At 36.6% G+C, this 26,987-nt stretch overlaps 1 protein-coding gene across 1 annotated transcript in view; it reads left to right on the top strand.

Moving 5' to 3' along the window:
* Positions 1–209: 209 nt before the first annotated feature.
* The window catches only part of C2CD6 (C2 calcium dependent domain containing 6), a gene marked incomplete at its 5' end in the record, with an annotated part of 138,778 nt that continues 112,000 nt past the window's right edge, over positions 210–26,987 (top strand). Inside the window, 4 exon segments of the mRNA XM_082841589.1 lie at positions 210–446; positions 19,513–19,599; positions 22,908–22,959; positions 24,516–24,661. Coding sequence (XP_082697715.1) covers positions 210–446; positions 19,513–19,599; positions 22,908–22,959; positions 24,516–24,661 — 522 coding nt within the window.

Below are 26,987 nucleotides of genomic sequence, written 5' to 3'. Positions count from 1 at the left end.
GCCGCTGACCCTTTAGGCTCGCTTAACTAGCACGCCGCCAAAGCCAGCCTGGGGCAGAAGCCTGGCGCCAACGTGTGGGTCACGCGGGGCGCCGGTGGGTTGCTGCGTGCACAGGAAAAGCGTGGGAAAGGCGGGGAGAGGGCTGCGCCTGCGCAGTAGCAGGTCGTCGGTTGGTTACTGCCCAGGCCTGCCCAGCTGCGGATGGAGGGATGGAGCCGCGCCGAGACGTGCGCAAGGTTTCCAGCACAGCACATAACCGCAACGGGCGGGTCCATTCCCTGTACACAGCCCCGATACTTCAGAGGATTCCCCGTATCAACTTGGAAAACACACATGCTAGAGGGTCGGAGTTCTCTTCTGCAACCCGTAACATCCAGGAGCAGGGCAAGACCTTGAATCGGCCCAAAGACGAGGCCAAGGATGGTCCTGGGCACCGGCTGCTGAATGTAAGTGGGGGGGGGGGGCCTGATGGAGGAGTTTGTCCCCTACCAGACCACCTAGAGGGTTGGGAAGGACCAAGGGGTCAATGCGTGCTGATGGGAGGGAGGGAAACATGCGCTCGTTTTGGAGAGCGGTAACACCTGAGGAAAAGTTTACTTGTGGGACCCTGACAGTTATTTAATTGGTCAGAGCCCCGTTTTATTAATTGTTAAGTGAAGACAGTAATTACTACCTACCTTAGAGGGTTGTCTGAAAAACTAAAGGAGGTAGTGATATGAAGGACTTAATACAGTCCAAAGTAGAGTTAATAAATGTTAGCTGCTGTCATCATCATCATCATCATTGGGAATTCATTTGTATGGTTAAAGGGCTAAACTCTAGAAACCTTAGTTACCTCTGTTTTCAGTTCCTGAGGTTCTTACAGATAAACCTGTAGGAGCAAAACTCTATCATATCTGCAAAGTGAATTATTGGCATCCTGTTCTTAATTAGGTAAATTTGTTTTTGAAGTGTGTGAAACTCTTAAGTTTAATTACCATTTAGTGGTACTGCCAGAGCATAGAGGAAATGGAAAAGAGGAATCAAGTTGAAACTCACTTTTTCAAAGTTTGTTAGAGTATTGTTAGGAAATTTTACATTCTCTATTGGTCTTAAGTTATTAAAAAATAGTACAGTATTTATCAGGAAACAAATGGCACACAAGAAGGTGATGTACTTTTCTATAAATTTAAGGAGTTGAATTACTTGATGTGTAAAGTACCGTCTTAATTCTAAAAACTTAGAATCTTGACTCACTGTTATGATAAATTGAGAGCATATTAAGGTTTAGCTTTAGGATAATACAAGAAAAAATTGCAGAGTTTGTGTTAAGAGAAGTATGTTTGGAAATCTAGGCCATAGGAGGTGTTTGTTGTATGTCCTCTTAAGGAATTTGGACTTTTATTCTGTAGAATGGTGGTTTCCAATTTTTTTGAGTATGAGGGTACCTTTTTGCTGTTTAAAAAAAGAAATCTCTCCACAATAAAAGTAGCTGGCTCTTTAGTATCTACTGACTGGGAAAATCTATAATGATAAAAAAGCTACCATGTGGCAGTGTTGTTAATGGAATTTGCTAATAGATAAAACAGCATCTACATACATTCAAAAAAGAGTAGGGCACATATATGCAAGGTACATTGTTTACCCGAGTTTGGTTTCCCAAATTATTTGACCGTAGAATATTTTAACATTTTGGTAGAACAGCAAAAAGAATTTAGGAAATTAAATGTGCACTTGGATTTAGTTATAATGATCTCATAAATGAATTCTTTTCAGATACAGATCCAGAGGAATGAGTTTATGTGACATAGATGTTTATTATACAGTAAACTTAGAGTAATATGATAACTATATGCTATTTAAATTATTATAACAACTATTATAAGATACATGATGTAGATCGTTGAACATGGAATGGATGACCCTCTTCAATTTAGTAAATGCTGTCTATGCATCAGTACACCACAGATGGAACTTTATATATTTGGCAAAAGGTCGTCTTTTCTATGACTTCTTGGCGTGCGTGTGTGTGTGTGTGTGTGTGTGTGTGTGTGTATGGCACATGATTTCTTGAAAGCGGATTATCATAGGGTAATAAGAACAGCTATATAAATATGTCTGGTATTTTCTGTACAAAATGTTTAGTAATTTCTGTACAAGTTTTTTAAAACTTGGAAACAAATACATCTCTCAGAGATGTCTCACATCTCTCAGTATATTTGGAAAACAGTAATTTGTAGATAGTGCTTAGAACACATTTGATTTCAAGTATATTCAAAGTTGAGAACCACTGCTACAGGTGATAGGAAACGGTTGGTTTTAAGCAGGGGGATGACATGGATCAGATGTGCTTTGCTGAAAAAGTAGTTTTGGCTATCAGGATTTAAGCTGAGATTACAGACGTAGTGGGGAGCGAGGCCAATAAAGTAAGATCTCTGAGGGGATGGAAAAGTATGGGCTCTAGAGTACAGGTGGAGGTGTTCTCCGGGGATAGGAAGAAGGGCATCTCTTTATCCAGAACGGTGTTTATTTTATCTTTGGATCACCGGTATCCAAACATTCTGGGGGTGCTTGTTATAACCTAGATTCCTGGACCTCCACCTTAGACCTACTGAATCCAGAAGAGTGGGGACCTGGGAATATGTTCAGATTTTAAACTATCCCAAGTGATGCTTAGATTCATGCTTGAGAATTACTGCAGATAGAGGAAAAGACTAGGCATTGATGTGGGGATTATACACTGAGGATGTAGGCTGCAGAAGGAGGCAAGTGGAGCTAGAAGAGTTTATAAACTGGGTGAAAGAGAAAGGAGGTCTCAATGAGATTTTTAAAAGGTTATCAAATGTAAATGACTGAGAGAACTGGAAGGATTAGCTAGAGATAGTGCTCAGATCAAGGGATATTGTAGTTGATGACTTTAGTGAAAATGTGGATAATCTATCCCTCACCTTGACATCAGTTGTTTGAATGGCCTTAATTCCTTTCAGCAGCTTACTGCAATTCTACATCTTGGACCTTGCCTTCACTCTGAGTTTCACCTCCCAAATCCTGAAATCTGTTATGTTATTTCCCAATCTCTCATTATTGACTTTGAAATATGTATCAAGCTTTGTGCTAGACACTGAGGATACAACGGTGATCAAGACAGGCAAAGCACCTTCCCTTGGAAGCTAACATTTGAATTGTAGAGACAGTTACAGATTAAGCTGTTGTTCTAAGGAAATAAAAGGGCACTATGATAGAGAATCATTGTGGAGGGACAGATAGGACTTTGGATAGGCGATCAGAGAAGGCCTCTGAGGAGGTGGCTTTTAAGTGAAAACCTGAAAATGAGAAGCTAGCCATTTAAAGAGTGGGGAGATGGAGGCGGAGAGCATATGAAGCAATAAACAAGTGTGAAGTTTCTATAGCTTGGACTGTTCATGGAGCATAGTGAATGAGAGGGAGAGTAGCATGAAATGAGGCCATAACGTATCTTTTTGTATGTTTAAAGTCCCTTTTAAAATCTTTTTTTTTTTTTTTTGGTGAATTGCCCATTTGAGTCATTTTCCTATCATTTTTCTTTTCCCCCTCAGTTTTTCAAAAGTTCTTTATTGGGGATATTAGATCTGCATCTGTGATATGTGTTACAAATACTTTCTCACAATTCAACAGTTGTCTTTTGACTTTTATGGTACTTTTTGCTATGCAAAAGATTCTTAATTTTATGAGGTCAAGTTTATAATCTTTTATTGCATCTGAATTTTGTGTCTTAGTTAAAAACTATTTACATATGCCCAGGTCATGAAGGAATTTACCTATTTTGCCTTCTAGTACTTGCATATCATTTTTACATTTAGATTCCTGATTTATTTGGACTGTGTGGTATGAGGTCTGGATTTAATTTTTTTTCTTTTCCCAAATAGATGTCTCAACACCATCTATTTTTTAAAAAATCCATCTTTGCCCTAGTGTTTTGAGATGCCACCTGTATACATAAGTTTTATACATAAGTTACCACATGTATTTGGTTTTTTCTGGACTTCCTATTCTATTCCATTGCTGTTTATCAGTTCATGTACCAAGACCATACTACTTTTTTAAGCAAAGATATTGACTTTGTTGCAAGAATCTTTAACATGCTAAATGCCCTATGAATATTGAAGAAGGGAATATGGAATACAGCATTTCCCAAAGTCAGTCATTTTTAGAAAGCATTTCAAGTATTTCATGAATACACCTTGGGAAAAGTACTGAAGACCATACTATTTTATTTTAAAGACTTACAGTGTGTTTTAATGTCTGGTAAGACTGGTTCCCCACCCCTCCCCCTGCCCTTGTAGATTTCTTTTCCAATGATTTCCTGACTATTCTCACTTTTTTTTTTTTTTTTTTTTTTGCGGTACGCGGGCCTCTCACTGTTGTGGCCCTTCCCGTTGCAGAGCACAGGCTCCGGACACGCAGGCTCAGCGGCCATGGCTCACGGGCCCAGCTGCTCCGCGGCATGTGGGATCTTCCCAGACCGGGGCACAAACCCGTGTCCCCTGCATCGGCAGGCGGACTCTCAACCACTGTGCCACCAGGGAAGCCCTATTCTCACTTTTAATAAAAACACTTTATTATTAACTTGTTTATCTCAACAAGGAAGCTTGTTCTTTTAAAAACAAAGATTGCATTAAATTGATGTTAGGTAGAACTGACATCTTTATGATGTTGACCTGTCCTATCCAAGAACAAAGAGATGTCTTTTCATTATTCAAGTCTACTTTTGTGACTTTCAGAAGTGTTTTAAAGTTTTCCTTGTAAGAGTTTTGCACACTTGTTGTTAAGATTGTTCCTAAAGTGGGGCTTTTTCTACTTTATATCCTCTAATTATTTATGTATATTAAGGCTGTTGATTTCTGTATGTTAAGTTCATGTCCTTCTTCTTTGTTTAATTTTTTTAAACATTTGAGTTAGTATTGTTATTAATCTCTAGGATTTTAGATATACTATCAGATCATCTTCAATTAGAGATAGTTTTACTTCTTTTTTTCCAATTCTCTTGCCTTTAGTTGATTTCTCCTACCTAACTGCTTTGACTCACGCCACCAGTAACATGTTGAATAGTAGTGGAGACAGTAGGCAACCTTGCCTCGTTCCTGATCTTTGTAAATACCTCCAATGTTTCCCCACCAAATGAAATAGTAGCTTCAAGACTGGCTTAATTCCTATTTTCTTGAGTGTTTTAACAGGAAAGGGTGTTGAATTTTGTCAGAGGCCGTTTAAACATGTATGGAGATAATTGCATAATTCTTCTCCTTACATCTGTTGATGTGGTGTTTTATATTAATAAATTTCCTAATATTGAACCAATTTACATTCCTAGAATTAATCCCACTTGGTTATTGCATATTATTTTCTTTGTGGTGCTGGATATTCTGTTTTTATTATTTTGTTTAGTATCTTTCTATCAATATTTATGTTATATTCATCTATAATTTTCTTTATGGGTTTAGGTATCAGTGCTATGCTTCATAAAAAAATAAGAAAATTTTCTTTAGTGGTGCCATGGGATACCTAGTTTTTGAATTTGGTAGAATTCCCTGTGAAACCACCTGGTCCTGGCACTTTTTTGTGGTGATAGCTCATTGCTAGCTTCCTTCTATTTCTTTTATGGAAAGTGGTCTGTTTGAACTGTTTACCACTAACAGGATCAATTTTGTTAAATGGTATTTCCTTAGGAAATTATACATGTCATTTAGGTTTTAAAATATATTTGCAGGTCTGCAAATAGTCTTTTATGATTTTTCAAAAGTCTTGTCCTTTCCTATTTGCATTTTATCCCCATATACTGATTAAGTTAGCTAGTGGTTTGTATATTTTGTAGGCTCTGTAGATCAGTTTGGGAATTGATTTCTTAACAGTATTGAATCTTTCTAGCCAAGAACATGGAATGTTTTCCATTCATTTAGATCTTTAATTTCACTCAGGAATGTTTTGTAGTTTTCATTGTACTAGTCACATTTCTTCTTTTAAATTTACTCCTAAGTATTTTATTATTTTGCTGCTATTTCTAATGTAATTGTTTTCTTAATTTCATTTCCAGGTTGTTCATTGCTATTATATGGAAATGCAATTGATTTTTATATTTTGTCCTTGTATCCTGAGACCTTGCTGAACTCATTTATTAGTTCTAGTAGTTTCTTTCTTCTTCTTTTTTTTAGTGGATTTCTTAGGAATTTCTATATACAGAATTTGTCACCTGCAAATAAAGACATTTTTACTTCTTTCTTTCAAATCTGGATACTTTTTATTTCTTTTTCTTATCTGACTGCACTGGTTAGAACCTTTAGTATAATGTTGATTAAAAGTAGAGAGAGTGAACACTCTTGCCTTACTGATATTAAGGGGAAAACATTCAGCCTTTCACCATTGAGTATGATGTTGAAGAATTTCCCATCTATTCCTAGTCTGTTCAGAGTTTTTTATTAAAAATACATTTTGGATTTTGTCAAATACATTTTCTGCATCTAGTGAAATGATCATGTGATTTTTGTCCTTTACTGGACACATTTATTAATGTGGCTTTTTACATTAATTTTATTACATTGATTTTCAGATGGAAAAATCCCACTTTGTCATAGTATATGGACCTTTTTAATATGTTGTTGAGTTTAGTTTACTAATATTTTGTGGTGGATTTTTACCTCTGTATTCATAAGGGATAATGATTTGTTGTTTTCTCATCTTGTGATGTCTGTCTGGCTTTGGTATTAATGTAATACTGACATCATAGAATAACTTGGGAAGTGTTCTTTCCTCTTCTTTTTATTTTTTTCCCTGAGTTTGTGAAGGATTGTTATTATTTCTTAAGTATTCTATAGAATTCACCAGTGAAACAATCTGGGTCTAAGTTTTTTTGTTTTTGTTTTGATTTGCTTGGTAGGAAGACCTTTAATTACTAACTAAATTTCTTTAGCTGTTATAGGTCTTTCTTCTTGATTCAGTTTTGGTAATATGTGTAAGAATTTTTCCATTTAATCTAAATTGTCTAATTTGTTAGCATAAAACTGTTTATAGCTGTCAGTAGTTATCTTATATGGCAATAAACTTTGGAGATGCAGTGAAGTTTAGGATTTTGTGATGGGCAGATTATCTTGGATTATCTGATGGGCCCTACGTGTAATCACAAATGTCCTTATAAGAGAGAAGTAGAGGGAGATTTGGACACACTCAGAAGAGAAGCCAGTGTGATCACAAAGGTAGAGATTGCAGTGATGTGACCACAAGCCAAGGAAGACTGGCCAGTCACCAAAAGCTGGAAGAGACAAGAATGGATTTTTCCTTAGAGCCTCTAGAGGAATTATTGCCCTGCTGACGTCTGATTTTGGCCCAGGGGGACTGATATTAGACTTCTGGCCCTCACAACTGTGAAAGAATAAATTTTTGTTGTTTAAGCTACCAAGTTTGTGGTGATTTTTTTCTTTTTTTGCGGTATGCGGGCCTCTCACTGTTGTGGCCTCTCCTGATGCGGAGCACAGGCTCCGGACGCGCAGGTTCAGCGGCCATGGCTCACGGGCCCAGCCGCTCCGCGGCATGTGGGATCTTCCCGGACCGGGGCACGAACCGGTGTCCCCTGCATCATCAGACGGACTCTCAACTACTGTGCCACCAGGGAAGCCCCTAGTTTAGTATTAGTTTTTTTTTTTTTTAAGTTTTGAATTTTATTTATTTTTTTATACAACAGGTTCTTATTAGTCATCAATTTTATACACGTCAGTGTATACATGTCAATCCCAATCGCCCAATTCATCACACCACCATGCCCACCGCCCCCCCCCATGGCTTTCCCCCCTTGGTGTCCGTACGTTTGTTCTCTACATCTGTGTCTCAACTTCTGCCCTGCAAACCGGTTCATCTGTACCATTTTTCTAGGTTCCACATACGTGCATTAATATACGATATTTGTTTTTCTCTTTCTGACTTACTTCACTGTATGACAGTCTCTAGATCCATCCACGTCTCAACAAATGACCCAATTCCGTTCCTTTTTATGGCCGAGTAATATTCCATTGTATATGTGTACCACATCTTCTTTATCCATTTGTCTGTCGATGGGCATTTAGGTTGCTTCCATGACCTGGCTATTGTAAATACTGCTGCAGTGAACACTGGGGTGCATGTGTCTTTTTGAATTATGGTTTTCTCTGGGTATATGCCCAGTAGTGGGATTGCTGGATCATATGGTAATTCTATTTTTAGTTTTGTAAGGAACCTCCATACTGTTCTCCATAGTGGCTGTATCAATTTACATTCCCACCAACAGTGCAAGAGGGTTCCCTTTTCTCTACACCCTCTCCAGCATTTGTTGTTTGTAGATTTTCTGATGATGCCCATTCTAACTGGTGTGAGGTGATACCTCATTGTAGTTTTGATTTGCATTTCTCTAATTAGTGATGTTGAGCAGCTTTTCATGTGCTTCTTGGCCATCTGTATGTCTTCTTTGGAGAAATGTCTATTTAGTTCTTCTGCCCATTTTTGGATTGGGTACTTTGTTTTTTTAATATTGAGCTGCATGAGCTGTGTATATATTTTGGAGATTAATCCTATGTCGATTCATTTGCAAATATTTTCTCCCATTCTGAGGGTTGTCTTTCCGTCTTCTTTGTAGTTTCCTTTGCTGTGCAAAAGCTTTTAAGTTTCATTAGCTCTCATTTGTTTATTTTTGTTTTTATTTCCATGACTCTAGGAGGTGGATCAAAAAAGATCTTGCTGTGATTTATGTCAAAGAGTGTTCTTCCTATGTTTTCCTCTAAGAGTTTTATAGTGTCCGGTCTTACATTTAGGTCTCGAATCCACTTTGAGTTTATTTTTGTGTATGGTGTTAGGAAGAGTTCTAATTTCATTCTTTTACATGTAGCTGTCCAGTTTTCCCATCACCACTTATTGAAGAGGCTGTCTTTTATCCATTGTATATCCTTGCCTCCTTTGTCATAGATTAGTTGACCATAGGTGCGTGGGTTTATCTCTGGGCTTTCTGTCTTGTTCCATTGATCTATGTTTCTGTTTTTGTGCCAGTACCATATTGTCTTGATGACTGTAGCTTTATAGTATAGTCTGAAGTCAGGAAGTCAGATTCCTCCAGCTCCGTTTTTCTTTCTCAAGAGTGCTTTGGCTATTCGGGGTCTTTTGTGTCTCCATACAAATTTTAAGATTTTTTGTTCTAGTTCCATAAAAATGCCATTGGTAATTTGATAGGGATTGCATTGAATCTGTAGATTGCTTTTAGTAGTATAGTCATTTTCACAATATTGATTCTTCCAATCCAAGAACATGGTATATCTCTCCATCTGTTGGTATCATCTTTAATTTCTTTCATCAGTGTCTTATAGTTTTCTGGATACAGGTCTTTTGTCTTCTTAGATTTATTCCTAGGTATTTTATTCTTTTTGTTGCAGTGGTAAATGGGAGTGTTTCCTTACTTTCTTTTTCAGATTTTTCATCATTAGTGTATAGGAATGCAAGAGATTTATGTGCATTAATTTTGTATCCTGCTACTTTACCAAATTCATTGATTAGATCTAGTAGTTTTCTGGTGGCATCTTTGGGATTCTCTATGTATACTATCATGTCGTCTGCAAACAGTGACAGTTTTACTTCTTCTTTTCCAATTTGTATTCCTTTTATGTCTTTTTCTTCTCTGATTGCCGTGGCTAAGACTTCCAAAACTATGTTGAATAATAGTGGTGAGAGTGGACATCCTTGTCTTGTTCCTGATCTTAGAGGAAATGCTTTCAGGTTTTCACCATTGAGAATGATGTTTGCTGTGGTTTGTTGTATATGGCCTCTATTATGTTGAGGTAGTTTCCCTCTTTGCCCACTTTTTGGAGAGTTTTTATCATAAATGGGTGTTGAATTTTGTCAAAAGCTTTTTCTGCATCTATTGAGATGATAATATGGTTTTTATTCTTCAATTTGTTAATATGGTGTATCACATTGATTGATTTGCGTATATTGAAGAATCCTTGCATCTCTGGGATAAATCCCACTTGATCGTGGTGTATGATCCTTTTAACGTGTAATTGGATTCTGTTTGCTAGTATTTTGTTGAGGATTTTTGCATCTATATTCATCAATGATATTGGTCTGTAATTTTCTTTTTTTGTAGTATCTTTGTCTGGTTTTGGTATCAGGATGATGGTGGCCTCATAGAATGAGTTTGGGAGTGTTCCTTTCTCTGCAATATTTTGGAAGAATTTGAGAAGGATGGGTGTTAGCTCTTCTCTAAATGTTTGATAGAATTCATCTGTGAAGCCATCTGGTCCTGGATTTTTGTTTGTTGGAAGATTTTTAATCACAGTTTCAATTTCATTACTTGTGATTGGTCTGTCCATATTTTCTACTTCTTCCTGGTTCAGTCTTGGAAGGTTGTGCATTTCTAAGAATTTGTCCATTTCTTCCAGGTTGTCCATTTTATTGACATGTAGTTGCTTGTAGTAATCTCTCATGGTCCTTTGTATTTCTGCAGTGTGAGTTGTTACCTTTCCTTTTCCATTTCTAATTCTATTGTTTTGAATCTTCTCCCTTTTTTTTCTTGATGAGTCTGGTTAATGTTTTATCAATTTTGTTTATCGTCTCAAAGAAGGTATTTGATCTTTGCTTTATTGATCTTTGCTATCCTTTCCTTCATTTCTTTTTCTTTTATTTCTGATCTGATCTTTATAATTTCTTTCCTTCTGCTAACTTCGGGTTTTTTTTGGTTCTTCTTTCTCTAATTGCTTTAAGTGTAAGGTTAGGTTGTTTATTTGAGATGTTTCCTGTTTCTTAAGGTAGGATTGTATTGCTATAAACTTCCCTCTTAGAACCTGTTTTGCTGCATCCCATAGGTTGTGCATCATCGTGTTTTCATTGTCATTTGTCTCTAGGTATTTTTTGATTTCCTCATTGATTTCTTCAGTGATCTCTTGGTTATTAAGTAGTGTATTGTTTAGCCTTCATGTGTTTTTATTTTTTACAGATTTTTTCCTGTAATTGATATCTAGTCTCATAGCATTGTGGTCGAAAAAGATACTTGGTACAATTTCAATTTCCTTAAATTTACCAAGGCTTGATTTGTGACCCAAGATATGATCTATCCTGGAGAATGTTCCATGAGCACTTGAGAAGAAAGTGTATTCTGTTGTTTTTGGATGGAATGTCCTATAAATATCAATTAAGTACATCTTGTTTAATGTATCTTTTAAAGTTTGTGTTTCCTTACTTATTTTCATTTTGGATGATCTGTCCATTGGTGAAAGTGGGGTGTTAAAGTCCCCTACTATGATTGTGTTACTGTTGATTTCCCCTTTTATGGCTGTTAGTATTTGCCTTATGTATTGAGGTGCTCCTATGTTGGGTGCATAAATATTTACAATTGTTATATCTTTTTCTTGGATTGATCCCATCATCATTATGCAGTGTCCTTTGCCTCTTGTAATAGTTTTTGTTTTAAAGTCTGTTTTGTCTGATATGAGAATTGCTACTCCAGCTTTCTTTTGATTTCCATTTGCATGGAATGTCTTTTTCCATCATCTCACTTTAAGTGTGTATGTGTCCCTAGGTCTGAAGTGGGTAAAAGACACTCTCAGCAGCATATATACGGATCTTGTTTTTGTATCCATTCAGCCAGTGTATATCTTTTGGTTGCAGCATTTAATCCACTTACATTTAAGGTAATTATTGATATATATGGTCCTGTTATCATTTCTTAATTGTTTTGGGTTTGTTATTGTAGGGCTTTTCCTTCTCTTGTGTTTCCTGCCTAGAGAAGTTCCTTTGGCATTTGTTGTAAAGCTGGTTTGGTGGTGCTGAATTCTCTTAGCTTTTGCTTGTCTGTAAAGGTTTTAATTTCTCCATCAAATCTGAATGAGATCCTTGCCGGGTAGAGTAATCTTGGTTGTAGGTTTTTCTCCTTCATCACTTTAAATATGTCCTGCCACTCCCATCTGGCTTACAGAGTTTCTGCTGAAAGATCAGCTGTTAACCTTATGGGGATTCCCTTGTGTGTTATTTGTTGTTTTTCCCTTGCTGCTTTTAATATGTTTTCTTTGTATTTAATTTTTGATAGTTTGATTAATATGTGTCTTGGTGTGTTTCTCCTTGGATTTATCCTGTATGGCACTCTCTGTGCTTCCTGGACTTTATTACTATTTCCTTTCCCATATTAGGGAAGTTTTCAACTATAATCTCTTCAAATATTTTCTCAGTTCCTTTCTTTTTCTCTTCTTCTTCTGGGACCCCTATAATTCGAGTGTTGGTGTGTTTAATGCTGTCCCAGAGGTCTCTGAGACTGTCTTCAATTCTTTTCATTCTTTATTCTGTTCTGCAGTAGTTATTTCCACTATTTTATCTTCCAGGTCACTTATCCATTCTTCTGCCTCAGTTATTCTGCTGTTGATCTCTTCTAGAGAATTTTTAATTTCATTTATTGTGTTGTTCATCACTGTTTGCTCTTTAATTCTTCTAGGTCCTTGTTAAACGTTTCTTGTATTTTCTCCATTCTGTTTCCAAGATTTTGGATCATCTTTGCTATCATTATTCTGAATTCTTTTTCAGGTCGACTGCCTATTTCCTCCTCTTTTGTTTGGTCTGATGGGGTTTTGCCTTGCTCCTTCATCTGCTGTGTGTTTCTCTGTCTTCTCATTTTGTTTAAATTACTGTGTTTGGGGTCTCCTTTTCCCAGGCTGCAGGTTTGTAGTTCCCATTGTTTTTGGTGTCTGTCCCCAGTAGCCAAGGTTGGTTCAGTGGGTTGTGTAGGCTTCCTGATGGAGGGGACTAGTGCCTGTGTTCTGGTGGATGAGGCTGGATCTTGTCTTTCTGGTGGGCAGGTCCACGTCTGGTGGTGTGTTTTGGGGTGTCTGTGGCCTTATTATGATTTTAGGCAGCCTGTCTGCTAATGGGTGAGGTTGTGTTCTTGTCTTGCTAGTTGTTTGGCATAGGGTGTCCAGCACTGTAGCTTTCTGGTCATTGAGTGGAGCTGGGTCTTTGCGTTGAGATGAGATCTCTGTGAGATTTTCGCCGTTTGATATTACGTGGAGCTGGGAGGTCTCTTGTGGACCAGTGTCCTGAACTTGCCTCTCCCACCTCAGAGGCCCAGCCCTGATGCCTGGCTGGAGCACCAGGAGCCTGTCATCCACACGGCTCAGAATAAAAGGGAGAAAAGAAAGAAAGAAAGAAAGAAGAATATAAAATAAAGTTATTAAAATTATTAAGAAAAAATTTTTAAGAAATAATTTTAAAAAAAAAGACAGGACCCTAGGACAAATGGTAAAAGCAAAACTATACAGACAAAATCACACTCAGAAGCATAAACATACACACTCACAAAAAGAGAAAAAGGGAAAAATATATATATATATATCGTTGTTCCCAAAGTCCACCTCCTCAATTTGGGATGATTCGTTGTCTATTCATGTATTCCACAGATGCAGGGCACATCAAGTTGATTGTGGAGATTTAATCCGCTGCTCCTGAGGCTTCTGGGAGAGATTTCCCTTTCTCTTCTTTGTTCGCACAGCTCCCAGGGTTCAGCTTTGGATTTGGACCCGCCTCTGCCTGTAGGTCACCTGAGGGTGTCTGTTCTTCGCTCAGACAGGAGCGGGTTAAAGGAGCAGCTGCTTGGGGGCTCTGGCTCACTCAGGCCGGGGGGAGGGAGAGGTACGGAATGCGGGGGGAGCCTGTGGCAGCAGAGGCCGCGTGTAGTTGCACCAGCCTGAGGTGCCAAAGGCAAATGACTCTTAATCTAGAATGTAGGTATCTTTTGAGTTCTATCTTAATTGAAGATCTTCTCCCTCTATTTTTAAAATTTTGCCATAAGGAAAAACACTACCCTGAGGGGTAGCTGGTCCTCAGGATCTCAAATCCCTTCTTGGACCATAGGCCAACCAGCCCAAGAGGCTTGTCTGCTCACCCGCCGGGGTGGGTGGGGGGCTGGGAGCTGAGCCATTCTATTGTTAATGGATATTTGGGTTGTTTCTGTTTTTTGACTATGGTGAATAATAGTTTGAAACATTCTTGTACATGTTATACATATGCCTACATTCTGTTGGGAATATATTTAGGAATGGAATTTCTGGGTCATTAGTATGTATACGTTCAACTTCAGTACAAAATACCAAAGAGTTTTCCAAAGAAAATATAACAACTTATATTCCCACTGGCAGTGTATTAGAGTTCTAGATACTCCAAATCCTTCCACTTGATAGTGTCAGTCTCTTTATGGTTAGCCATCTCAGGGATGTGTTGTGGTATCGCTTTGTGGTATTAGCTTTCATTTCCCTGATGACTAATGAGGGTGTGTTGCCTTCCAAATGATTATTAGCGATCTTATAACTCTTCTGTGAAGTGCCTGTTCAAGTATGTTCCCCATTATTCTGTTGTATTGTCTTCCTTTTTCTTATTAGTTTGTATAAATTTGTGTATACATTCTAGTTATAGGCCCTTTGTCAATTATACTAAACATGTTGCAAAAATCAGTCAGTGGCTTATGTTTTCACTTTCTTAATGGTGTCTTTTTGATAAGTAGAAGTTATTAAATTTAATGTAGTTTAATGTATCAGACTTTCTTTGTGTTTATTGTTCTTTGTGTTCTGTTTTAGAAATCTGCTACCCCAACGTCATGGAAATATTCTCCTATATTATCTTCTAATTGCTTTTCCTTTCACATTGAGATCTACAAATTCACCTGTGACTGATTTTGTGTGTATGTACTGTGAGGTACAAGTCAGGTCTTTTTTCCTCTCTTTTTTCCTTTTGATCTTTTCTTTTTTGTTCTTTTCCTCTCTCTCTTCCTCCTTCCCTCCCTCCCTCTTTCTTTCTTTCTTTCTTTCTTTCTTTCTTTCTTTCTTTCTTTTTTCTTTCTTTCTTTCCTTCCTTCCTTCCTTCCTTCCTTTCCTTCCTTCCTTCCTTCCTTCCTTCCTTCCTTCCTTTCCTTCCTTCCTTTCTTCCTTCCTTCTTTCTTTTGTGTGGAGATTTCTGTTTAACCCAGTTGAGAATGTTTTTGACCCACCATTCTGTGGTTCCATCCTTATCACAAGTGAAGTGTCCATAAATGTGTGGGTCTGTTTCCAGACTCTCTAATCAGTTTCTTTGGTGCATTTGTCTATCCTTGTACTAATGCCATTAGAGATTAAGAAATAATACCTTTATTTCTTTAATTTTATGTCATCCTGTTTTTCTTCTTTGAGATTGTCTTGGAAAAGTTCATCAGTTTCCATAGGAAGACTTGTTGGGACTTTGATTTTGATTGCATGAAACTATAGCTTAATTTGAGGAAATGAATTATATATATTTATATAGTATATTTATATATAATATAAACTTATATGTTATATAATATTACATAATATAAAATAAAATAATATTTAATATTTATATGTAAGTATGTATACTTATTTACATATAAGCATGTATACTTAAGTATAATATAATTATGTGTAGTATATAAATATGGCATAATATAAACTGTGCCTTGCTTCTTTATGCTTTTACACTTAAGTATTTTGTCTAGGCTCCTCTCCCCCTAGTTCTTAAGTTTTTACTTCTTCAGACCCACTTGAAGTATCATCATCTCCTTCCCTAACACTCTTTCTCCTCACTCCCCTTATTTGCCCTGTGTTTAAGAGATAGTTTGTAGGCATCCTGAATGGGGCTTGGTACTGGAATATTAACCTTTGTTCCTCTTTTACTCCAGAGTTGTGACCATTAGTATTTTCAGAAAAGTGGGCAGCCAAATAGGGAACTAAGTATATCAGCTTTATCCAAGGCTTTCTGGTGATGAGTCAAAACTGAAAACTATTGTGGAATTCTTACCTCCATCTTATATTGAAGGCAGTGGAGCTATCAAATGGAGAAAGTGAGCCTCCTTCATTCTGAGCGGACTGTGCCGAGGTGTGCATACACATGGGAACTGGCAGCTTAAAGCCTCCGGAAAGACAGATTTAGGAAAGCAAGGCATAGGCATCTAGATGTGACTTTTTTATTTTTTGTTTCTGTTTTGTTTTTTTGCGGTACGCGGGCCTCTCACTGTTGTGGCCTCTCCCGTTGCGGAGCACAGGCTCCAGACGCGCAGGCTCAGCGGCCATGGCTCACAGGCCCAGCCGCTCCGCGGCATGTGGGATCTTCCCGGACCAGGACACGAACCCGTGTCCCCTGCATTGACAGGCGGACTCTCAACCACTGCACCACCAGGGAAGCCCTAGATGTGACTTTTTAGCAGTATTCTCCAAATTTCTTTGATTGCACAATCTTATCAATAAAAAACATATGAACATTTATCACCAGTGTTTTATATATTTATTTATATATTACATAAATGTACTGCAATTTACTTAATAAATTCTATAATATACAAAAATTTAAAATGATAAATAAGCAATACTTCTAAAAATGATTTTAATTATATTTTGTTTATTAGTGGTACAAAACTCAATAAGCATCACTGTTTTTGAAAAGCATGATTTTTTTTAATTTTTGAGTTTTACTTTATTTAGAAAAGCATGATTTAATACTTTGTGATGTAGTGATTTGAAGGTCTGGTTCTAAGACAAATTTATTTCAGTATTTGGTTTTTAATGCTGTTGTATTTGAAAAAGGTACCTTTAAAGATTTGAAATTCCAAATGGAAGAGATGCATCTTGGTTGAGCCTAGTAAATCACAGTACTTACTTTTCATTTCTATTATGTTATTCAAAGTTTTTAGCTCACAGTTTTTGAGTAAACTGTTACTTCTCTGATTAATTAGTTCCGGTAAACTCTTTGGAATGCATTGCAGTCTTTTTATATTTACAAGGAAAAATGGTCTGTTAACCTGCTGAAACTCTTCATTTGTGAGATTTTTAAACAAATAAGAAAAGTGTTTCTAAGTTTTTAAAATGTGATACTGTGAGCTTCTAGGGTACTCATAACACATTTGCACACATATAAAATTACATTAGAAGGAGATATTTCCAATAGTTTTTAAGATGTTCTTAACTTGAGTTTATTTCAAAAAGATAGTTATTTTCACACGCATTAAAATGTCACCACCTTACCCTGAAAGGACAGAGAAGTATATATTTTAAAATAGTTGCTAGTTTATATACTACTGACAGTCATCACAGAAAAGTTTAGCAAACTGCAACATTTATCTTTTTATAAAGCCAAACTGCATGATGCATCTTTGTGTTTGCCAGCTTTTAAAAATGCTTTGCCATGAAATTTCTTGCGATCAGTTCTCATCTATTTGCAAAGTAGACTAAATACTATTCAAGGTAATGTAATTGGTCAACCCATTTAACTAGCAAACGCAATACCCCGAAAGCATGAGGGCACTGATATGAACCCCTCTGAGTGTGAAACTCACACTTTTACTCAGAATATTTGTCTACTGCTTATAGTCATCTCTATGTGCTTACTTTCATATTTGTTAAAGAAGTTGGAAAATTCTAATATTTTCTCCTGCTACTCTAGAGAATAATCTTTGGTCCCTGCTGTGAGTGGTCTTGTTTCATGGGGTCAGAGAACCACACAGTGTGAAAAGGAGTCATTGCTCCTGAGCTTGGGCAGGGAAAAAGATGATTTAAAACATCTCTTTTAGACTTAAGAATTCCATGCACCTGTAGCTTGTACAATGAATGGCAGTGTCTGACCAATCAAATAAATCATTCTTTTTCCACGTATAAGATCTGTGTAGAGAATGAGTAAAGATAAAACTTTCTCTCCTCAGCATTTGTTTTTCTTATAGCGAAACTGTCATTGTTTTGTTACCTGTCTTCAACACCAGCCCGAACTTCTGAAGGGCAGGAACGTCTCAAGCTGGAATCAGCAAAGTGCCAGGCATATAGTCCTGCCAGCACATTAGCGAATGTTAATTGATATAAGGATAGTGAGCTTGCCATTAGTGCTAGGAGTGGGAGCATCCTAGGAAAAGGTAATCATGTAGGCTAGTAGGTTTTCAAAGAAACTGTGGAATGGGGGAGAGTGGGCCAGAAAGGCCACTGGGGAGGAAGTGCAGAGCAATGTGAGTGAATGTTCAGACTTTAAAATAGAAGTGCCGCGAGGAAGTTCTGCTTTGGGGGCCAAAAGCAGCAGAGAGGAAAGGCACAGTGGAATTAACTGAAATTAAAATTCTCTGCAGGTTCAGGAGAAATTCTAGGTGGTATCAGAGGCTTTATGAGACTAGCCTTTAGAAGTTTTGTTCAAGGTTCTAATAGAATTTTGGCAAAGAGTTGTTTTGTTCATGCTGCTGCCATTGGAGAGAGCTCTGCTCATATGAGGAAGGAAAAGTAAAAAGGTAAGAAAACGAGGGATTGTTAAGTATAAAATACCAGGTTGTTAAGGATAAATTGAGTATTAGTATTCTAAAGGATTTTTCCCCAATTATTTTGTATTTTTTAAAATGCATATTCAAAGTAGACTTCCATAATAAGATCATTAAAACATTAGAAAATATGAGGTTCCATATTAAATACACATACACTGTCCACAGGTTGATATTTTTGCAACAATTGTTGTTTTGTATTTGCAACAATACAAAAAATACAACAATTTTTGTACAGCAATTGTCATTCAGTTAGCTTAACCTATGATTTAATCATGTATATATATAAAAAAAAACATTAAGCCAGTCAGGTGCAGCAATAACAAAGTGATCCAAGATGTATAAAACAAGTGTTTTCAGTACACTGAAAGTATTTGTTTTGTACTTTAAAACAAAATTTTCAACATAATAAGGATTTATTACATTTATTACATACTATAAAAATTAAACAAGCGATTCTTGAAAGACACATAACGACAAAGATTCCTGGGAAATTATTGTTTGGAAATAAGGCCATGTTGATTCAAGTTCAGCAAAGGTTGGGAATAAATACAATTCTCCTTTTCAGGTTAGATTTTTAATAGACGGTTTGTTCACTATTCCCCTCACCCTTCCTCTCCTTTCCCCTCCCATCCCTTTCTCTTTACTCTACTATACAAGTCTATATTAAAATGTCTTGTAATTTTTAAACGCTAACCATTATGTGTTGTGACCAGAGCCCTTAAGAACAAAGTTAATTATTAGCCCAGAAATATTAGTTAGTAGGGTTACTCTGGATGAGATCACACAACCAAAAACCAAAAGCCATCTGTTCATTACTCCTTTCCACTGTACCTACTATTCCAAAGGATTAAATTCCAGTTCCTTCAGTGGCTGATAACTGAAGGAATATTGGAATAATTTGCAAGCAGGATTACTGCCATTTGTGGGATACAGGACCTAGTCCACATTAGATTAAGACCATCATTTTTAGTTAACAAGGAGAACTCATTGTTTATGCTATTATGTACTTCTCTCCTCTCTCATAATTCCCTTAATTATTTTATATTTAATTGTACACATTTCGTTTCTCTGCTAATGATAAACTTAGTGAGGCGTTTTCAAGTCATAGAATATAAGTTATAAAATATATAATACCTGATACTAGATGCTCATAAAATTTTTGTTGAAGTATAATATCTTTTCTAATTATATTCTTCTCTGCCTTATAAAGTCTTAATTTATTTACATTGTAGATGCTGAGAAAAACTCTTAAAGGGTCTGAAAGTAAAGAACTAGAAGTGACACCTGAGGCACCAACTTTGGTGCCATTTGGCGATGTGGTATGTATGACTAAACCTCAATAAACATGTACAAATTATTTTTTATTTCATATGAAAACTATTGAATGTCAAAAAGCACGTGTAGAAAACGGTCCTCTCTGATAAACATATTCATGAATTTTTCATTTTTATGAGTCAGAAAAGCATTCTAATAATCACTGAAATTTTGGAAAACATCCTGATTCACAGAAAAAATGTCTCTGCTAGGGATTCCTAAACGCTAGTTACATCAGAATTACCTGGGATACTTTTTTAAAACATTGATTCTTGGGCCCCACTTAAGATCCGCTAACTTAGAAACTGAGAATGGGGCCTAGGAACCAGTATTTTTGTTAAACTCTTCAGATAATTATATTTTTGTCAGATTTAGGGAACTTTGAGTGATAATTGATCCCACATCTCTCTCTCATCCAAAAAATAATAAACCATAGAAACAAAAACAAACATACTCATCAATCATACACGTACACACACACACAGGTGGGACCTAATATCTAGGCTGAGAACCAGAAAAGTCTGTTTTCTCTTTTGGGCACTATAGAGAGAGTATAGGCCGTGAAGATCTATGTATATTTAGAACTATCAAATATTGTGGTATTCTCTCACAGTTAACCTTTATTTTCTAAACACTATCAGAAGAATTAGTGGCTGTGAAATGAGAGTTTCTCTTGTGTCTCTTCTCTAGTTCCTATTGTGTACTAATACATTTTCTTGATTAAAAAATTTATGATGAATTTAACACCACCTTTTTAGGGGGAAAATAAGAATAATTCATGTATACACTTTTGTTTTTACAGAATGACCGTGGTGTACCTTACTCGTAAAATTATATAACACTTTCTTCCCTCTATCATAATCAAAGTTGAAGTATAAGCCTTCACTGTCCGACTCTAAACTTAGAAAAGATTCTTTGAAATCTCTTTTGGCCATAAACTATTATGCATGTCACTATGTTGACATACTAGTTTCTGAAATCCATACTCTTGAATATGACTTCTGCGTGTCTTTAGAACTCACATTTTGAAGAATCTTTTTATTTCTCCCACAGTTCCTAACCTTATAGTTCATATTTTCCTTATTTGAATTGCATATTGCTAGACATCAAAAAGCTTCTCTTAAGAGTTAGCTGGAAGTTCTGACACAGAGATGTTTGGCATGTGACTGATGGCTCCTCCCAGTGTGTGATTCAGCTACATCACCTTCTCTTTGAATGTTCTGTGATTTGGCAAAGTTGGTGCATGTGTAGGCCATGATAACTACATCACAACCCACTACTCCTATTTCTAATAATCATATCCCATTTTCAGAAAAAAATGAAAAAGATGTCTTAAAATTGAGCACATAAAGTACTTTTGTCAATAGCTGTGGTTGCTTTCCTGGTTTTTTTTTTGGTTGTTTTTGCGGTACGCGGCCTCTCCCATTGCGGAGCACAGACTCCGGACGCGCAGGCTCAGCGGCCATGGCTCATGGGTCCAGCCGCTCCGGTGGGCCCAGCTGCTCCGCAGCATGTGGGATCCTCCCGGACCAGGACACGAACCCGCATCCCCTGCATTGGCAGGCGGACTCTCAACCACTGCGCCACCAGGGAAGCCCAGCTTTCCTGTTTTAAGTGCATGTTTGAGAGTGTTTTGGGGGTCAAGGTGTTGACAGGGTTATTGCTTTGGGCCACAGATGGGTCTCGCAATCTGTGGCAACATTTGTTGTCTGCAACCTGTGAATGGTCATCATTATGGTTTTTGTTTTGATTTGTTTGTTTTTGGCTGCATTGGGTCTTCGTTGCTGTGCATGGGCTTTCTCTAGTTGCAGTGAGCAGGGGCTACTCTTCATTGCAGTGCGCAGGCTTTCTCATTGTGGTGGCTTTTCTTGTTGCGGAGCACAGGCTCTAGGCTCACAGGCTTCAGTAGTTGCAGCATGCAGGCTCAGTAGTTGTGGCACGCAGGTCCTAGAGCATGCGAGCTTCAGTAGTTGCAGCACACGGGCTCAGTAGTTGTGGCTTGTGGGCTCTAGAATGTAGGCTCAGTAGTTGTGGCATGTGGGCTTAGTTGCTCCGTGGCACGTGGGATCTTCCTGGACCAGGAATCAAACCCGTGTCCCCTGCATTTGCAGGCGAATTCTTAACCACTGCGCCACCAGGGAAGTCCCATCATTATGGTTTTGAATGTTAAATCTTTTTCTATACTTGAATAGAAATTTATTCTTTTTTGTATTATATGGATCTCTTATGTAAAAGTATAAAAAGCTATTGAAATATAAGGAAAATTAGGATAGTTGCTGATGGCTTCATGTTGAGATACTTGACAGGCAGTCAGTGATTTATGAAAGAATTTTTATATATAGAATTATGCAAAACAAAATTATAGCTATATTTCCCTGCTTTACCCTCCTTGTGTGCACCCAATTTTAAGAAGTTAACAGTGGTTCGTGGACTTTCCTATGGCAATACCATTTTAAGTCTCACCTAGATTAGAACCTTTCTTTTAACATAACATTTTATACTTATGTCTCTCTAGGAAGTAGACCACAATATTTTCTTCTTTAGAATTTCATCATTCAGATACAGTAGTCTTTTAATTAAATATTGAGTGCTAACTTCTTTTTCTGCATTGTTCTAAAACCAAATCCTTAAAATTACTTACGCTATATTTAAAACTACTATTGGGCCATTTATTTTGTTTCACAGATATTTAATATAATATTGCTCTTGTTTTTACTTGGTTTTTAAGACCAAACATGGCTGAATTAAGATCAAATGGCTTACATTTGGCTAATAGTATTCAAGTATTCTTGTATTAATTTTGTACTTGATTTTATGGTTAAACACAAGATACAATTTTTCTTAACATTTGGAAACACTTTGTACAAGAGAGAATGAGTATTTCACAGCCCTTGACATATTATAGTCAGTGCATGATTGCTGAATGAATACAGTGGTTTTAGGATACTGGATAAAAAAGCTTATCTGAAGCAAGGCATATTTCTTGTTATATGCAAGATGCTATGTTGTATCAGTTCTCACCTAATGTAAAATAAAAGTGATTCAAAGAGTGATATTTGGATTGAAGTTAATAAATGAACCATTTTTTTCTTTGTATTCTTGTTTGTTTTAAGTTTACTTTGAACAAATCTTGCCTATTTTTCTGCTTTCTGGTGTTTTCTGTAACTAGATATTTCTAATAAGAAAAAATATTTCTAATGAGAAAAACTAACAAAGTGAAACTTTAAAAAAAATGTAGTTTGGTGAGAGTAAAATGGAAGAAAAGTTAACTTTTAAAACTTAATTTGCTGTGTTTTTATTTTGATTGTTATAGGTTGGCTGCCTAGCCATTCATGTAAAGAAGTGCAAACATTTTACGCCTAAGAGTATCCTTTCTTTTGATTTAAGAACCATACTGTGATCATATATCACTGTTTCTGTTATATATTGCTGGCTTACAAAACACTCTAAGACTCAGTGGCTTAAAACATTAACCATTTTATTACCAATCACTATCTGTACATTCACTAGGTGGTTCTTCTGCTTCACATTATCCCAGCTGGGGCTGCAGTTCAAAAGGGCTGGGATACCTAAAACGGCTCATTTACATGTCTGGTGCCTTTAGTGAGAATGCCTGAAAGACTGGACTTAGCTGAGATGCTGAAAGGGTTAGACCTTTCTTTCCATGTAGTCCTAGGGTCTTGTCTTTCATCATTAAACATTTTTTCTGCATTAATTTTGATTTAAAAGTATTACATTAAAATATTGATTACTGAAGTTTTTGGTGTCCACTTAAATTTTGTACTCTGGGTAGTGCCACCCTATCCTAGTCTCCGCCCTGGTCACGTCAGTTGCATGTTAAAGTAGTCACAGGACCAGGCCAGATTAAAGAGCAGAGGAAAATAAACTCCACTTTTTGATGTGGAGAGTGACAAAAGATTTTTAGCTATCTGTAATCCACCTCGATCATCATGTAAGTTAAAGAAAATATACGTATCTTCTTGGATGATAATACTAATTTATTTCTAATTAATAACTTTGCTTGTCAAACACTGTTTAAAGGATTTATTTTTCTCGGTGCCTTTAAATAGCTGAATGCTTATTATTAGATCTGTCATGGCATAAAGCCAGTCTCATTATGAAGACTTGATGTTTCTTTTGTAAATAAAGTGAACTATTGAAGAGAATTCTAAATAGAGAGAGTCTCGAAGATAATTAAATCATAAAACAAATTCCTTTTAATTCATGGAGTGCTATGAAAGATAAAAATACAGACCAATATAGTATAAGTGAAGTATATAGTGAAGTGGATTGCAAAGTAGAATGCTGCTTTAAATTTTGTTGTCCTAAAATTAAGAATAAATTACTCTGAAGTGACATATTTTTTGAAGTTTTAAATTTCTGTGTAATTACGCTTAGGAAAAAATTTTCAAGTATGTATTGGAAATGTTTAGTCACCTTAAAAATAATATATAGGAAAATTTGCAAAAGAATTATAATGGAAATGTGAGGATAAAAATATGAGAAGTAGGGCTTCCCTGGTGGCGCAGTGGTTGAGAGTCCGCCTGCCGATGCAGGGGACACGGGTTCGTGCCCTGGTCCGGGAAGATCCCACATACCTCGGAGAGGCTGGGCCCGTGAGCCATGGCAGCTGAGCCTGCGCATCTGGAGCCTGTGCTCCGCAACGGGAGAGGCCACCACAGTAAGAGGCCCGCGTACCGCAAAAAAAAAAAAAAAAAAATATGAGAAGTAATCTAAGGAAGAATCAACGTTCTTTTCGTACTTATATTGTACCTACCACTGATGGGCAAAAATACTATTTTAAAAGACTTTCCTTATTGTTTAATATGCTCTATAATTTCTTTCTTTATTTGATTGATTAATTTACAATGTGTTACTGTTCAATTGCAACAAAATTTGCTTCCTAAATATGTATTTTCAGTCAATTTACAACATTACAGTAATTTGTTCATTCGCATCTCTATTAACAACGTGGTGAAATGTACAAAAAAGTATAGCTTGCTACCCCCAAACAATGAAGAGGACACTGTAATTACATTTGATGAAGTGAAATATTTTTCTGTACAGGTAATGTTAAATTTCTCTTCTAAATAAAAGAATGCATTTTTATAGTTTCAAACATTCTACACTAACAGTGGCTTTTTTTTCCCAGGGGACAGGAAAGAAACAAAAGCAATGTTCTTTTATTTGATACTTTACAGTATTTTATTTCTGTATTATAGGCTATATTGATGTTTTTAGAGTTTACTGTAGAATACATAATCATGGTGTTCTTCTCTGAGATATTGGTGTCGGTGATTCTGAGTGTTTATCACACATGGATGCATTTTTCTCTGTCTTAGTCTTCCCCTCCCATTTGCCCTCTTACACCTGCCTTAGCGTGGGCTACTATAACAAATTACCATAGACTGGGTGGCCTAAACAACAAACCTTTATTTCTCACCTTTCTGGAAGGTGAGAAGTTCCTTGTAAGGACAGTAATCAGATTCATTAGGGCTCCATTCTCATGACCTAGTGACCTCCCAAACACACCACCTACAAATACCATCACATTGGAGATTTAGACTTCAACATACGAATTTTGAGGGGACACAAACGTTCAGTGCATAGCACACCCTTTTTTTCATCTCCTCCTTTCCCTCTCTCCTTTCTTCTTATATAGACTCTCTAATTACTTTCGCATGGATTAGCTTATTTAGTCTTTATAACCCTTCTATATATATATATATATATATATATATATATACTCTTATTATCATCTTTATTTTGCAGATGAGGAAACAGATACTGTAAGGTTTAAAGAACTTTCTTAAGGTCATAGAACTAGTAATTGGTGGAGCTGAGAATGCAGTCAGTCTGGCTTCAAACTGGCTTCATTAAACCACCTCTCACACCAGAGCTTGCTATGCTGAGTTTGCTTCTGTTTACAGTTAAGCTTCTTAGAATCTTAAATGTATCTCAGAGTTGTCTTTAAAATGAGTGACACTATTTCATTTAGCTGTAGGATTCCTTGATTTGTCCAGTTGTTTCCTGATAGTTTTATTACATTAGTTGAATTTTAGTGAAATCCTAAAACATTTCCTCTATACCATATATACGTATATATATATATTTTTTCAAACTTCATTTTGCTTAACTGTTGAGTATTGAAGACAGTTCTTTAAACATAGTTTTTAAAAGAAGCATTGTTTTGCTAGAGGCAATCCATATTATTTCTTTTACTTTGCCAGTAATTTTCCTAGACTTCATTGCCAAGTTTTCAATAATTTTGTGGCTATATGTCCATTTAAATAAAACTTGAAGTTAATACTGGAAAACAATATAAATTAATAGGGTGATTTTTAGCATAATATTTTTCCTATATTTATTTTAATAGGCGCTATTAGTTTGAGTATAATAAGAGGAGAGTTTTAGTGGAACTCTAATGGAAAGTTTGGGAATGACCTAGTAATATTTACATAGAAAATTGTACAAGCAAACAAAGAAACATTAAAAAAGCAAGACACATATTAACTCCAGGGAAATTAAAAAATGATATAGGGCAAGAAATACGATCATTGTAAGTATATTATTAAACCCTGAAAAATAGTTACATATACATGATAATATAAACACTAAGTATTATTCTAACAAAAAAATGATATATAATATACTGGAGGACTGAGGGGAAAAGAAATGTGAAAATTGTGGGAGGAGGATGTTGAGAGTGAATATTTTTCTTCCACAATAAGCAGTCAGTAGATGATATATACATGACTTCAGTGTTCATAGTAGCATTATTTACAGTAGCCAAGATATGGAAGCAACCTAAATGTCCATCAACAGATGAATGGATAAAGAAGATATATATACATACCTACATGTATGCATGTACATACACATGATGGAATACTACTCAGCCATAAAAAAGAATGAAATTTTACCATTTGCAGCAACATGGATGGACTTGGAGGGCATTATGCTAAGTGAAATAAGTCAGGAAAGACAAATACTGTATGATGTCACTTATATGTGAGATCTAAAAAAATACAACAAACTAGTGAATATAACAAAAAAGAAGAAGACTCATAGATACAGAGGACCAACTAGTGGTTACCAGTGGGGAGAGGGAAGGGGGAGGGGCAAAATAGGGATGGGGAATTAAGAGGTACAAAGTATTAGGTATAAAACAAGCTACAGGGCCTCCCTGGTGGCGCAGTGGTTGAGAGTCCGCCTGCCGATGCAGGGGACACTGGTTCGTGCCCCGGTCCGGGAAGATCCCACATGCCGCGGAGCGGCTGGGCCCGTGAGCCATGGCCGCTGAGCCTGCGCGTCCGGAGCCTGTGCTCCGCAACGGGAGAGGCCACAACCGTGAGAGGCCCATGTACCGCAAAAAAAAAAAAAAAAAGCTACA

Source organism: Leucopleurus acutus, assembly GCF_964270905.1.
Source record: "Leucopleurus acutus genome assembly, chromosome: 6".
Lineage (NCBI taxonomy): Eukaryota > Metazoa > Chordata > Mammalia > Artiodactyla > Delphinidae > Leucopleurus > Leucopleurus acutus.
Note: the sequence above shows the minus strand (reverse complement) of the source record. Positions and strands in the feature narration are given on the sequence as shown.